Source organism: Pinus tabuliformis, chromosome X, assembly GCF_031772625.1.
Source record: "Pinus tabuliformis cultivar Carrire ecotype Pingquan chromosome X, CPIR1, whole genome shotgun sequence".
Taxonomy (NCBI): domain Eukaryota; kingdom Viridiplantae; phylum Streptophyta; class Pinopsida; order Pinales; family Pinaceae; genus Pinus; species Pinus tabuliformis.
The window spans coordinates 551,169,124-551,184,337 of NC_142308.1; the positions used below are offsets into that span (position 1 = coordinate 551,169,124).

At 38.8% G+C, this 15,214-nt stretch overlaps 1 protein-coding gene across 4 annotated transcripts in view; it reads right to left on the minus strand.

The window, feature by feature from the left end:
- The window catches only part of LOC149141185 (Amino acid kinase family protein), a 389,974-nt gene that overhangs the window by 161,881 nt on the left and 212,879 nt on the right, over positions 1–15,214 (minus strand). For all 4 annotated transcript variants that reach the window (XM_089448274.1, XM_089448272.1, XM_089448275.1 and 1 more), the window contains one exon: positions 13,655–13,711. In XM_089448274.1, the coding sequence (XP_089304400.1) occupies positions 13,655–13,711 (57 nt within the window). The remainder of the gene's footprint in view (positions 1–13,654; positions 13,712–15,214) is intronic.

Below are 15,214 nucleotides of genomic sequence, written 5' to 3' on the forward strand. Positions count from 1 at the left end.
TCCGTCAAGATTGCACTTGACTAGATCTCTCCTCAGCTCTCCCTGCTTGAGAGCTGCCCACATACTATCCCAGTTTAGAAAAGCTGCCCTACCCAGGATGCTCTGGACAAAGACTTGCCACTCTTCTGAGACTGCGTTTAGGGCTAGTCTCACCATCAGACCCCACAACTGCTAACTCATCTCGGGTCTCCTGAAGCTTCGTGAGGAACGGATCTATGCACTCCCCCTTCTGCATCTGTGTAGATCTCAGTTTCTGCTCTAAGTACATCTTCCACTGCTCGGAAGATCCCTGATATAGCGTAGACAACGCATCCCACATCTCCTTAGTAGTCCCTCTGCTAGTGATGTGACAGACTACATGATCCTTCACTCCATCGAGGATCATTCTCTTTGCCTTCGCCATTTCTGCCTTGTACTTCTTCAACGGATCTGGATCTGCAGGCTCAGCCACCACACTATCAACATGCCTTGAGGGAGTGCTCATCTATAAGGAATGACATCCTTGCCTTCCAGATGACATAGTTGCATGCTCCGTCCAATCTATCCTAATCCCTCAAACCACTGGTTTCCATCTCTGCCTCAAAAATGCCCAATTGCTCCTCTCTACTTCTTACTTTTCTTGCTCAGCCAATAAGAAAACAGACTTCTTGGCGGGAAGTCTACTAACAAAAAATTCCCTCATTGTTCTTCTCTCTCTCTTTTGATGCCTTTCAGCCTAGCAATCAGCTTGCTGAAAAATTGTGTGCCACTAGCTCTTACTCACGCTGAGGCTCAACGCTACTCCCTCTGCCACAGCAAGATTCGATCTGGAAGCCCTTCTCTCTGTCGACTCACTCAGAGAGAAACTACCTCGAAATTCATCCCTCCCGGTTTGGACAGCGCAATCCCTCTGGGGATTCGAACTGCTGCCTCTTGCAACTATTCGACCTCCTTCTCTGCTCAGCGCTAGGTTCTCTGGCACTCTTCTTCTTGCTTGACTTGCACTTCTCTAATACCATGTGAAAATTCCTTAAACCCGGGAATTCCTACTGCAGCACTAATGATATTTCTCCAACAAGTTAGATTTACATGAACAAGCTATTTGTAGTTTCCTACAGCAAACATCAAAATACATACACTGCAGCCTACACCAATTAAATAATATGTCGAAACAAGAAACTGGACAATAGAGAAAGATACACACAAATGACAGTTGTTTTTGGACAAACGTCCCCGGAAAAAACCAATGCGGGAAAACTGGTGCAACAAATCTGAGGGTTTTTATTATTAAGCTGAAGTATTTCTGAATACAATCTCTTGATGCCCTCCCGACAATCCATTTACAAAGAAAACCACTTAGCAAAAGAAACTGGTGAGATTACCTCACTCTACACTGCAAGTCCCCGCTGATCCAGCAGCTGAACCACGAGTTCCCCAACGATTTCTATGCTGCCCCTGTGTGGGCCCTGTGTCAGCCTCTAAAGTCCTACGTCAGCTCAATTAGGAATTGATTTGCCCTCAAAAGCCTTTTCCAGCCCTCCTGGCCCAGAAACATCAGCTTCCTCAGTAAACTCAGACTTCTGCGCTAGAAGCTATTGCGCTGCTTTGCATCACCCTCTTTGCCCTCTACCCTCTGCCCTCTGTCCCTTGTGTGTCTCTTTGCCTCTCTGCTGAGTATCCTTGGCTCCGGAGAAGATCCTCCAGCCAAAACTCATTCTGCCCTTCTCTGCGTTATCTCTACAAACCACTGCGTTGCCTCTAGCTTCAGCGATTTGATCTGACTGATCAACTCTCTGTGTGTCTTCCAATTTACATAGTTTTCAAAACCGTTTTGAAAAACCGGTTACCGGTCTAATCGGCTGGTTAGCAAGGCCGCCGGTCTAAACCGGCCAAAAAACCCGGTTGGGAAGGCCATTTCGCCAATTTTTTGCCCTAACCGGTGAAAACCGGCCAGTTTTAGGCACACCCACCGTAAAGTTAAAAAAGCATGTTTTTTACTGTGTTTCAGGGGTTTTGGGGGGAAAGTAAGGGTGTTTCAACCCTAACAATGTTGGCAATTAATGGTAATGTTCAATTCTTAAAGTAAAAGGCTGAAAATGAAAATTAAAGGAAATTAATTTTCATTTTCATCCTTTTACTTAAATTTTTAACATTACCATGAAATGACTCAGGATTTTTGAGAGTGGTTTCGACCTCATTGGATTTCATATGGAGAAACTAGAATTTTAGATTTCACTCAAAATTCAGCAGACTTAATGGTTTTCAGGATTTCATGGTTTGGGGGTAAACAATAAATGCAATCGGAGCTCCAAATGATAAGCAAAACTCCTGATCTATATCCCATTGTGTTGGACGATATTGATCCAACATCAGAATGGGTGGAGGAGACTGAAGAACCTGTGTTTGAGGCTGATTTTGATATCGACATGGCTTTAGCGGGGGATGACGCAGATTATGTCTTGGCATCAGAACTAGGATTAGTAGCGGCATCAAGGAAAGGCAAAGAACCAATGGAAAGCACTAGTCATGCAGGTCGACAAACTCGTGCTTCCATTAGGTCCACTTCTATTGTCATTGGTGGCATTGATACTGAGGTTGCAGATCAGGCTGAGGCATCCTCAGACTCTGAACCAGATGATGTCTATGTAGCTCCTGATGATGATCTTGTGTCTAGTAGTGGTGATGAACTTTATGATTGGTCATGTGTACACTGTAGACTTTTAGTAGGCCAATGGCCTCATAGCTTGCAGCATTGTTTTTGGACTTTATCGGCCATTTAGAGCCTCATTTCTTATGTATTTTGCTATTTTGTCGATGATATGTATTGCACTCAGTGCCATTTTGATATATTCACCTTTACATGGTATATAAATGAGCAAAATTTGCATATTTTGTCTCTATTGGCTTGGAATCATGGTTTTACATCTTAAAAATAGTTTTGTTTTATTAAAAATTAATTATTTAATGTCTTTTTTTAAAACCGGTTCGTTTAGACCAAACCAGTCCCGGTTAGACCGGTTCCGGTCGGTAAACCGGTTCATTAGGTGGACCGGTCCGGTCACAGGTTCCGGTTTTAAAATCTATGCTTCCAAATGACCCTAAAGCCTCCTTAAATAATCTTCTCGTTGACATCCAATGGCCCAGATTAGAAGCTAATCAATGGCTAAGATCATTTCTGCTTGATCCTCGTCTTCTTCCAGAAGTTACACCCACAGTTAGATTAAGACCCATTAATTATTTTAATTCCCTAAGTTTAAAAATAATTAACAAAATTAAAAATAATTAATTATTTTAATAAAATTGTTTCTGGGTGGAATTTCCCAAAACACTTTCTGGATTCTTTGGAATACATGTGTCTAAGCCTCCTTGCAAAGTTTGAGACTTAGAGCATGTTTTCGCGCGGATTGACACGACAACACTCAGACCGGGGGCTGTCACTCTGATCCCCGATCCCTCCGTGTAAGCCTGTCTCCCGCGGCTAAGGGGGGTAGTCCCTGTGAGATGAATGAGACCAACTGTCGACTAGTTGGTTGGGAGACACGAGATACGCTATAAAAAGGACGCGATGGATTTGATTAATTGAGCAGACCAGTGCCTTAAGAGATTGATGTGGAAACGATTACTTGTTAAATGATATAGGAACATGGACCATGGACAGCAACCATCTATCATCAGCTAAATCACATGACCAAAACGATATCCAGCGATTAAAAAAAAACTTCGAAAAGATGAATGTGCTAAAATGAAACCAAAAAAAAAACCCTAAACCCTAATAAAAAAAACTGCATAAAGCAAAAATTAAAACCCTAGATCAGCTAATTAATTTACAGATTTGGCCCCTTAACAGCCAGATTCATCAATAAGCACGGAAAACATTTTAAAGAACAGAAATTTCAGATCGTCACTGTGAAGAACTTCAGAAAATCTCTCATGCAAACTTAGAAAAATAAACCGAATGATAGACCCAGGATCAAATCCAACTGGGCTCAGCAAAAAAAATGCTTGCGGGAGTTGGCTGGTTCAGCCGAGAACTTCCCCGAACGCCCACAAATTTCCTTCAGAAAATGTTTTCTGCACAGCTCAAAACAACCGTCAACAAAGAGGGCAAAAATGCTGCTAGATCTCAAACAGTAATGGAGATACCTGCCATTACTTCAGAAACCCTAACAGCACCCAAACCCCAGCAAGTGAACAAGATACATGTGCTCACAATACTCTACGAAAAGCTATTATTAATGGCTGAAAATAACATATGCAGAAAATGAAATGATCTCACAGCATTCCAAGAGAGTAACACCAGCAAGATATGGACCCCAAAGTCTTCCTTTATTAACCAGAAACAGATTTACAAGAGAGCTTCTTCAGTATCTGACTCACAGATCGAATGAATCTGAAATGACCAGCTAAGACCCTATATAAAGGAAATGATCCCAACGGCTAGTTCGAATGATCCATGTAGAAATGATCTCGACCGTTGATGAAGATCAAGACATCTCTTGATCTCATCCGTCGATTTATTCAATTAATTTTTTATTATTATTTTTTAAATTTTTTAAATTTCTTATTATTTATTATTTTTTAAATTTTTTTTATTATTTTTTATTTATTTCATTTTTTTAAATTTTTAAATTTTTAAATTTTTTTTTATTATTTATTATTTTATTATTATTTTTTAAATTTTTAAATTTTTTTATTATTTATTATTTTATTATTATTTTTTAATTTTTTAAATTTTTTTTATTATTTTTTATTTATTTCATTTTTTTAAATTTTTTAATTTTTTAATTATTTATTATTTTATTATTATTTTTTTAAATTTTTAAATTTTTTTATTATTTTTTATTTATTTCATTTTTTTAAATTTTTAAATTTTTTATTTATTTTATTATTTTATTTCATTTTTTAAATGGATCATCGAACTAAACCTTTGGAAACATCACCCAGGACCTAGGACTTAGGACTCACGAGGGGATTTAAAACATTTTCAACCCTCAAGACACATTTCATGATGACTTTTACAACTTACATCTCAAGGGGACAAGCCCACTTAACACAGACCCTCATAAATCACCCAGTTCTGCGACACAACTATAATCTAGCAGATTAACACACTAGGATTCTCCTAAAGTTCTAATGACAAAATCCATCCCGGCTTTGGGGTCAGGTTTGAAGGAAAACTCTACCGATCCATGGATCGGTGAGACGAAAAACCTTCCGGGACATAGATTATCATAGAAAGTTAGGTCCACCTAGGCAATTTTACATACATGACTCTGATCTGCTTAGATTATTTACAATTCATACATGCAGACTGGGTTTACAATTGAAATGATCAAGCTGTTGATGACTGTAGGATGGCACGAAAACGCTGATCAGGTGTTGCCCCTTTTTGCAAAGAAAAGGGGGTGTACTGCATGGGTAGTTGACCGGTAGTGGTCAACAGAGCACATTTGATGCTACCAGAAATTGACACCCTTCTGCACCCAAACAAGGATTTTGTTCAACAAAATCTAAGCTACAGCTGCCCTTCTACCCATTGGAATCACTCAAACTGGCAAGCCGAATTTTCTACCAACCTGCACTAAAAAATCGATCTGCCAAGCAATTCGTACACCTTGTCTTAGGCTTTGTGTAGCCTCCAGAAATTTGTCCTGCTGCTCCCTCTGAACAGTGAATTTCTACTTCCATTCCTGAGCTTCCCTGTCTGATAAAAATTGCTTTGATACCATTTGAAAATTTCACTACTGAAATCCTATTGTAACAACTAGAATTATTTCTTCTAACTGTAAATTAATTAATCAGTTTCTTGCTACGACAACAACGAAATAATCACACTGCAATCTTCACAAAAACACTGTGGAAAATAAAAGCGCTGGAAACTAAGAAAATACTGGTGCACACACATAAAAAGCTGATAGTTGTTTTTGGACAAAAGTCCCCATAAAACCCAACTTGGGAAAACTGATGTAGCAGCTGGGGATTATTATTATTAAGCAGCAGTGAGAAATTATGAGTACAATAAATATCGCCAAACTAGCGAATCTATCCAAGAGGAATACTAGAAAAAATTCTCTAAGGGAAATTACCCTCTTCGAGCAATCCCAGCACTTAACTTCCTTTGAAAAGTTAGTTGTCCAACCAGCTCTGCGCAAGCCCTGCATCACCCTAGTGCAGTCCCTCAAACGCTCTACCTAAATCAGCTACCAATCTAGCCGTCATGCCTGCTGCTGACTGAGAAAATGTCTCTCTGGCCCTCTGGAAAACTTTCCTGGCCTATAGAACTGAAAACGAGCTCCTCTTCAGTTGGATCGAATTTCCCTTTTGAGGCTCTACGTTGCCTCTGCGCAGCCTCTTGGAGAAAATCTCAGCCTCCTCTTTTTGACTCTCTAGAACTGGAAAAATTCTTCCGAACTCACTATCTTTGCCCCTCTTTGCTTCCCTTCTCTAACTCAAACTCTTCCGACAACTACTGCTGCACTCTAGAGGATCGAACTGCCCAAGGAAATCGATCTCTAGTGTGTCAAGTGTGTGTTCTCCATCTACCCATTGACCTCCTCTTATAATCTCCAGTTGGGACTCCAACGACCAAGATTAAAACATAATCGATGGCTGAGATCATTTCTGGATCGATCCGTGTGAGTTTCTAGATGATTCACACCTTTCTCAATTAATATTGATTAATTAACCACTTTTCCTAAGTTTAGACTTAGGAAATATTTAAAAATAGGCTAATAATCTAATTGAGACACTTCTAGGTGGAATTTCCATAAACAATTTCTGGGTTATGGAGAACTCCTATGTTTTAGCCTCTCCACAAAGTTTCAAGACTAGAACACCTTTGATGCTACAAAAACTAACACATTTCACATGACACCTGCCATTTGATGGATGTACCATGGACCTGTTACTCCCTTAGTGGTTGAAACTTGAAACCACCTAATAAGGTCCTTTATTAATCTCTCTCTTGAGTTTGGTGACATTTGTACACTCCAGAGCCCATTTGGAAGGGCATGCCAATATTAAGTGTCCACTTTTGCCCCTGATTAGCAAGCTTATTTACTCAATTGCGCTAATGAATTGTTGCACTAGAAGGTGAGGAGACGCATTGGCTTTATACAGAATTGCAAGTAGGTCTTCATCTTGGGCTTGGCCTCCCCATATGGGATCCAAACCCTCCAGAGGGTCATAATGGCACTTGTAGGGTGAGCATTGAGAGCCATGAGCCTCCGCCACAGCAGAGCATTTATTGCCACGACATGGGCATCTTCAGCACCACACATTGCTTGCTCATGGCCCAGCCATACAAAGATGATGATGCACTTGGACCATGTTGCTCAACCGACCATGTAAGGGCTATTCAAGATTTAATGTAAGGACTGTACAAAATTTTACAACCATTGCAGAAACAGTAAAGGCTTCTAAAATTAAACATCATGAGCCTGTGATAAAATTTCCTGAATTTTATAAATTTAACTGACAGAACTGATGAGAGTACTTACCTGTAATCCTATGGTTGATGATGCCTCAAACTGCTCCTGCTTTGGTTACCAAAAGACCGAAACCACCTAGCCAAACTGAGCAGAACCTCGCTTACTCAGTCCAGTAAGCTTCTCAGTTGAAGCAGACTGTTCCCCCGTGCCCAGAAACCTCAGAAAAAGCAAGGCTCAATTGTTTCTCATGAACTTTGTGTACTAATTTTTCCTCCTATTTTGCCCCTCCCCCCGCCTTTCTCAAAATTGTTCCCTACTCCTTATATGTTGTTTCTTGGCGGTGGTCGCTCCCTCCACCTGCAACCCACCGCTTCACCTTCTCGTGACACCCTTCCCATGTCACGTGATATATATATTCTGCTTCACCTTCTCGTGACACCCTTCCCATGTCACGTGATATATATATTCCACTTCACCTTCTCGTGACACCCTTCCCATGTCACGTGATATATATATATATATATATATATATATATATATATATATTTCTTTTTTTTAAAGGTATATTGATTTTTTATTTAATATCCTTTTGTTTGTTTTTAATATAAAGGTTTAGGTTCATATTAAATACTTTATCTTTAATTTATTTTTATTATTTTATTAACTGATTAATATAATTTATTTTTATTTATTTTATAGATAGGTCGTTACATACACTCCCCCTTCAGAAAACTTCGTCCCGAAGTTAGAGTTTTTATCTTATATGAATATTTATGATAGCGATTAGTACATTCTTCTTAGAATTGTGTATTGAGGTTAAATTCTTACTTAATGTGAGGGCACTATAAAATTGGTGTTTTGCATACTTTAGGTTTATAACTTTAATGATCATGTTTTACTTCATCAGGTTCCCCAGCTATTACAAAATCATCCTATCCTTCCTAATCTCTTCCGCTCCCATCTTATCCGTCCTCTACTGGAGTATGCCATGGCGTCAGTTATACTGGCCTAACCATTTATAAACTCCAAGGATGATAACGTCGGCTATATCAACCTGATCCCTAGTAAGCATCCGACAGTCATCATCACACGTCTAGGGGAGTGTGACTCGCACAGTCGTCCCATGACTCTAGGGTTCGGAGGATAAACGGTGGGCAACACCTCCACCCCTCCCAGTAGAATCAGGGTTAATACCCTATCATGGAATCTCTTTGAGCCTTAATTGTTCTGAAGTTTCCACCATCACGTGGTCATTTTGGTAACGGAAATTATCTGCAATCATAAACAAGAATAGATTTCCTTCTAAATTCCTGAAGCCGCTGGGCACCATCTAAAGATTCTTGGCCCCATAGTCCGCGACTTGATTAGCTTCTTCCTTCTCTGCAGCAGACCATAATTGACTTAAGGAACTCGCATGGACAGATCTTGAGATTGATCTTGCAAAATCACTTGAATTCGCTTACTGTTCTGTCCAGCTAAAGCTCACTGTTAATGAAAACTTAAGAGAATTTGTGACAATTGTTCTAGTGTCCTTCCACCGACCTGGCTGTCAGACAGGGACAGCTAAAGTCACCAATGTATATGATCTACCTTAAGGTTTTGATTGAGCATGGGCTACAAAGTATTAGTTACTTCTAGGGCCTGTAAGATCCCAAGGGTTTGAAAACTTGGCTCTCATACTAGATGTAAGGGCTATTCAAGATTTAATGTAAGGACTATACAGAATTTTACAGCCATTGCAAAAACAATAAAGGATTCTAAAATTAAACATCATAAGCCTGTGATAAAATTTCCTGAATTTTATCACAGAACTGATGAGAGTACTTACCTGTAATCCTGCGGTTGATGATGCCTCAAACTGCTCCTGCTTCGGTTACCAAAAGACCAAAACCACCCAGCCAAACTGAGCAGAACCTCGCTTACTCAGTCCAGTAAGCTTCTCAGTTGAAGCAGATTGTTCCCCCGTGCCCAGAAACCTCAGAACAAGCAAGGCTCAATTGTTTCTCATGAACTCTGTGTACCAATTTTTCCTCCTATTTCTCCCCCCCCCCTTCTCAAAATTGTTCCCTGCTCCTTATATGTTGTTTCTTGGCGGTGGTCGCTCCCTCCACCTGCAACCCACCGCTTCACCTTCTCGTGACACCCTTCCCATGTCACGTGATATATATATATATATATATATATATTTCTTTTTTTTAAAGGTATATTGATTTTTTATTTAATATCCTTTTGTTTGTTTTTAATATAAAGGTTTAGGTTCATATTAAATACATTATCTTTAATTTATTTTTATTATTTTATTAACTGATTAATATAATTTATTAATGTAATTTATTTTTATTTATTTTATAGATAGGTCGTTACAGGCCACACATTTGCACATGACACTTGGCAATCGATCCAAACCCCAGATGTGGTGTTATCTCGTTTGGAGAGACATGGAAGGGCTTGTATCATCATTCTAGCCCTTATTGATGGAGCATCGACATGTTTGAACTTTGATCCAGTTGGAGACCCATGAGACCATTCATTGTGCCCCACAACCACTTGGGGCACCATAGATGTTTTGCTTGGAAACCAAGGGGCCAAACCCCTTGCTCATCATTTTGAGAGCCCTCCTCTTCATCTTGGCACATGGAGGACTTATCTTGGTCTTCCAACGGCCCTTTGCCGCATTTTTCTATCATTTTAGCCTCATTAGGAAGGCTTATTTCAGACTTTTGAGCTATTAGGTGGGCTTGTCACCAATAGGATTGTTATTTTGCACATTAAAGTCATTTTTAGGGGCTTATTAGGCTAGTTAGATCAAATCGAACCCCTAAAGGCTCATATAAATAAAAGAAGAGCCTCATTTGTAACTCATCGCTCTTTGGATTTGGGATCTCTCTTGTAAAAGAATTCGGACCTGCAGTAGAGGACGAAATTTGGATGTTTCTTGATGAATTATGATGTTTGGATAAATTCGTTGGCTATCTTGGAGCTTCTTTTTGGCAATATTGTGGATGGATATACTCTTCTTTATCTTGTAAGTGCCATACGATGCTATGTTTCTATTTTGATGAATGTCTAATGCATGGAAATTGTTCTTATGGTGATTAAATGTGCCCTAATTAATGTGAATTGCTTGAACCATTGAAAACTATTGGAATTTTGCATGTGTTACTCATTAGATAAAGAATGAATGAATGTTCCTAGAGGATTGATTAATATGCATCCTTGAAACTCCATAAAATTGTCATTGAAGTATAAAATTCTAGAAGTTGTTTTGTTGCTGCTGCATCTAGGGCAGCAAAATTTCTTCTAGATCTCCTTGAAGAACAAATTGCCATCTCATGGTTTATCTTGACTCCATTTCTCCCAGTAGGTAGGCACTGGGTCTAGAATCCTTGGAGATCACATTAACTCAACGAAATATCATTCTTTCACCTCTTTTCTTGGTCCCTCTAAGGATAAGGAGATTTTCTAGGGCTTGGTGTGAAATTTCAGGCAGGAGGAATTTTGGGATTTTCTCTGGACAAATTTCTTCATTTGTGTCTCCTCTAGGCATCTTCTAGGTTTGAATTAATTCCAACAGTGGAATTTCAAATAATTGATGCCCTAACTATCACACCAAGTGGGAACCCTTGAAGCTACTTTTGACATGGGGATTTTTTGAAGGTTTGTAACTTTGTACTTTGTAGTTCATCATTCAAAACCTTTTCTGTTAACCATAGTTGACCTTTGGATAAGCCTTTACCTTAGTATATCTCTCAACCCGGTCTCTTATAGTATTTTTCTCAAGGGGTTGTTCGTGGAAAGTCATCCTAGCTTCTCCCAAAGATCGCACTTTGATTGAATCTTTCCATTGAATGAGCCACCCTTGCCTTACTTTGGACCCTGGTATAGACATATTAATCATAAGTGAGGGATATTAGAAGTCTTGATCTTAGGCACTCATCATTATTGAACATTCCTAAGCCCAAGGTCTTAACTCTCCTCTTAGGTCTTTCTTGTAGAGCCATTCCTTCATCAAGCCATAATTGAGCCTCTCCTTTGAATGGGCCTTGGGAATCACTTATACCTCATCATTAATACCATGATTCAAGTGATTTCCTCCATACCGGGACTCCTCCCATCGATGAAAATCCGTAAAGAGCAGGGGACATTGACTGAGGTGACAGTGGTTTTTGTCCCATTATTGTCATTTGGTCTAGTAGGTGTCCCTTAGGTACCCCTCCTAGGACCCCTGCTAGATTGTGTGGCAACAATGACCATAATGAAGATAAGAGGGAGCAATCATGGAGGCCTAAGTTACCCCTTTCCTCAACCCACTTTTTCCACTCCTCTAGTGTGCCTTTTATTTCAATGACTTTTCTTTTGTTTCTTGGAAAACTTTGGTGACCAACTTACTTTACGTTTTTTCAATACCCCTTGAAAGATGTAGCGGTTCATTGCTCATCGGGAGTAGGACAATACAAGTTCCTTTGATTTAGAAAGAGCATGATATGCTCAGGAACTAGATGATGTCTCCCGAGGGGGATTGAGCTCAGGATAGGCATTTTCCCACACCCTTATTATTAGTCCTGGCCATTTTTTACAATATTCATTTTCTTTCAGTTATAGTCATATATGCTTTTATCTTTCCTTTTGCTGCATCAACCTCTTAGGACAAAGCTTTCAGGCCTTGACTTAGAGATGTGGATATAGGGTGATAGTACCAATGACAGATACAATCAATCAAAGAATGGAAATGAATATCAGGAATAGATGGAAAATGACATATATGGATTACCTTGGGAATGCTATATCAATCAATGCCTCCTATTTGTGCCTCTCCTGAATAGTGGAAAGAAAAGTCCTTGAGGAAGGTCACACTTGACTAGGGGCAAAAGATAACCTCCCAAGGGAAGTGTAGCAACAGGGGTACAATTAAGAGCGGTTAATCATCCATCTTAGCCTGTGAACCATATTAGAATGATCTTAGCATTAAATGAAAGCACATGATGACAGAAATGGTTAGTGTCCCTTCTGATATGTGACCCACCTTTCTTCAAGGAGCATACTAGATGGAAGAGAGAACTAACCGGAGCGTAGGTGGAGATATCTGAATTAAAGCTATTTGTGGATCATCATAGGGCTACTGGCTGGCTGGCTGATCAGAAAGGAGAAAATTTTTCTCTCACTTACCACTTAGCACCTTGACAGGACCTTGCTGAGGCAACTAATCTGGGTAGTAAAAGGGGGTAAACTCCACTTTCCTTACACCACATCCTAAGGAAACAAATTAAGCTTTTCAAGATTTAGGCCAATTTCTTTCTACAATCTATCATATAGATATGTTACAAGCCAATATTTGAAGAACAGGTTGGAGAGACATTTTCTTCTTAAAAAAATCTTGTGGAATTTGGCAAGGCTTCCTTCTGTCTCCCTTCCTCTATATTATAATCGCAGAATCTTTGGATAATGCTATTGAATCAGAGAGAGTTAAGGGGGCCTTCCTGGAGTTGAGATGTTTCAGGATCCAAATCTATATCCAACTCTAAGTTTGTTGATGCTACGCTCTACTAGGAGGGCATTCAACCATTATAAACAAAAGGTATAAAAAGATATTGTAGATCTACTTGCTTGCTTCGGGTGCAGATCTAAACAATAGAAATTCATTGATGTTTGGAATCAACATACATGAGCTGATGTTTTCAAGAATATCAGCAATTTTACAATTCCTTTACAACTCAAACTAGGGATCTCTGATGTATTTAGGAATCTCAGTTGCCTCCGGATGTTGGGGACAAAATATTGGTTCCTTGTATTGGAAAAGTTAAAGAGAAAATTATAGCATGAGAACTCAATGACTCAATCCTCAGGGATGAAGTATCTTGATTGAATCTACTCGACATGCTAATTTCTCTTCAAAAATTGTGGCTTTGGTTTTTTTTCAAGGGTAGCAAAACCAGTTCATAACTTCATAACAATCAGGAAGATGTAAATCAAGGCGCATTTCCCTCCATTTCCATCCCATGAAGTGCTTGGAACGTGGGTCAAAATAGAATCAATTTTAAGCTATGAATCATAAAACAAGTTAATCCTGGTTGGGACCCAACCAACCACAATCTTGATCACAATAATTGAGCAGTGCAGATATCTCTTCTATGAAACAAGAGTACTGAAAACTGACCTAACATACTAGCTACACCTCATCTTCATTAGTTTACCTGTAGCTTGGATTGAACTCAAATTATAAATGAACTATTTGAATTCAAACTTACAGGAATGAAGCCTGAATCAATGATGCGTGCAACTTCAGAAATATTGGCATTTTCAACCTGCATTGTAAGCTTCTACATTAGCTCACGATTTTCATTTTATAATTACATTTCACATTCAGATAGAAGTTTAGAACAAAAACTGTGTTTTTCTATCCCATGCATGCATACATGAAAGAATCGAATTGAAAACATCTTCATAGCCAACCAAAAAACAATATTGTGAATCAAAGTTTAAGCACATAGAAATCAGTAAGCCATGAGTCATGTTTGTACAAAGATATAACAAGTTAGAACATATATTAAAGTGCCTAAGTGAGATACAAGTTACAATTGTTTTAAAAGAAAGCAAACATTTTTCAAGAATAGAATTTGTCACTAAAGTAGATAGTTAAGACATGCTGCCCCTACATAAAAGCCAGAATCTATAATGCACCAGAATTTATATCCTTCAGTGATATAATGCCTTCTCAATAGATTCAGAGCATAAGCAGCCAAGGCATTTAGAAATAACTTGGCAAGAATTCATCTTTCTTTGGCAGATGTCTAGATTACACCATAGATAGGGTTTCTAATTTTTATAATGAAGGTTACGAATGCAGCTCTTGCATTTCTATTTTGAATAATGCAAGACTTATATTACTTCAAAAAAGCACAATGTTACAACAAATAGACTTAAAGAGTTACTCAAAAATATTCTTCTTATGAAAAAACTGAGAAGGTTAACATATGGACCTGTGCTGCAAGGGGCAAGGAGCCTACATCCTTCAATAACATATTAACTCTAGCTTTGACATGAACTGCAAAATCATTTTTTAATGTCTTCAATTCTCCCAGCTATACGTGGGAATGGTCACCTTGAAAAGTTTTTGTGCACTGTATTTTCCGAAGGAAATCAATAGCAAATGGTTGGATTATATGCCATAATGCTCTATAGTAATCCCTAATCATCCAAGCGTTGCCTAAGAGAGCTCACCAAGCTAGGGAGGTTGTGAACAGCAATCCAAATTATGCTTGTTAGCATGCCTGAATGGTCATTGCAACTGGAAACCTCCAAGAGGCATGCCCCAATAATTCTTGTTTTTGACATTTAACACAAAATGGACTAGAGATGTTTTCTTTACTGAGTCTTGTTTTAACCACAAAACACTAACAGAGCACAAACCAAGCCCAACTTTCATATTTAAACGATATCCTTTTCTTCTAGAGAGTTTGGAATCTCTTTTTCCACCTCACTTCAAAGTCAAAAGTCCCCCACCTCCCATTTTGGGATGGGACAATAGGAATCCTAAGTCTTGAGCTATTGCACAAGTACATAATGTTATAGTTGTAAGGGCCTCCCATTGCTTCACTTCCAAACCCTCTAATATGTTGAAGAAAATGTAGCTAGGTTCGGTCTTCATAATGACATGATCTTTGTAAATGATGTAATAAAAGAGAATAAATTTACTTTGTATGCCTTGCTGCATGGGTCTCATGAACAAGAAGTGTCATTAGGTCAAAAGACTTCTTCTTGATGTCTTTAGGATTTATTAATTTGTCAAAAAGTCAAGTCATGTATGA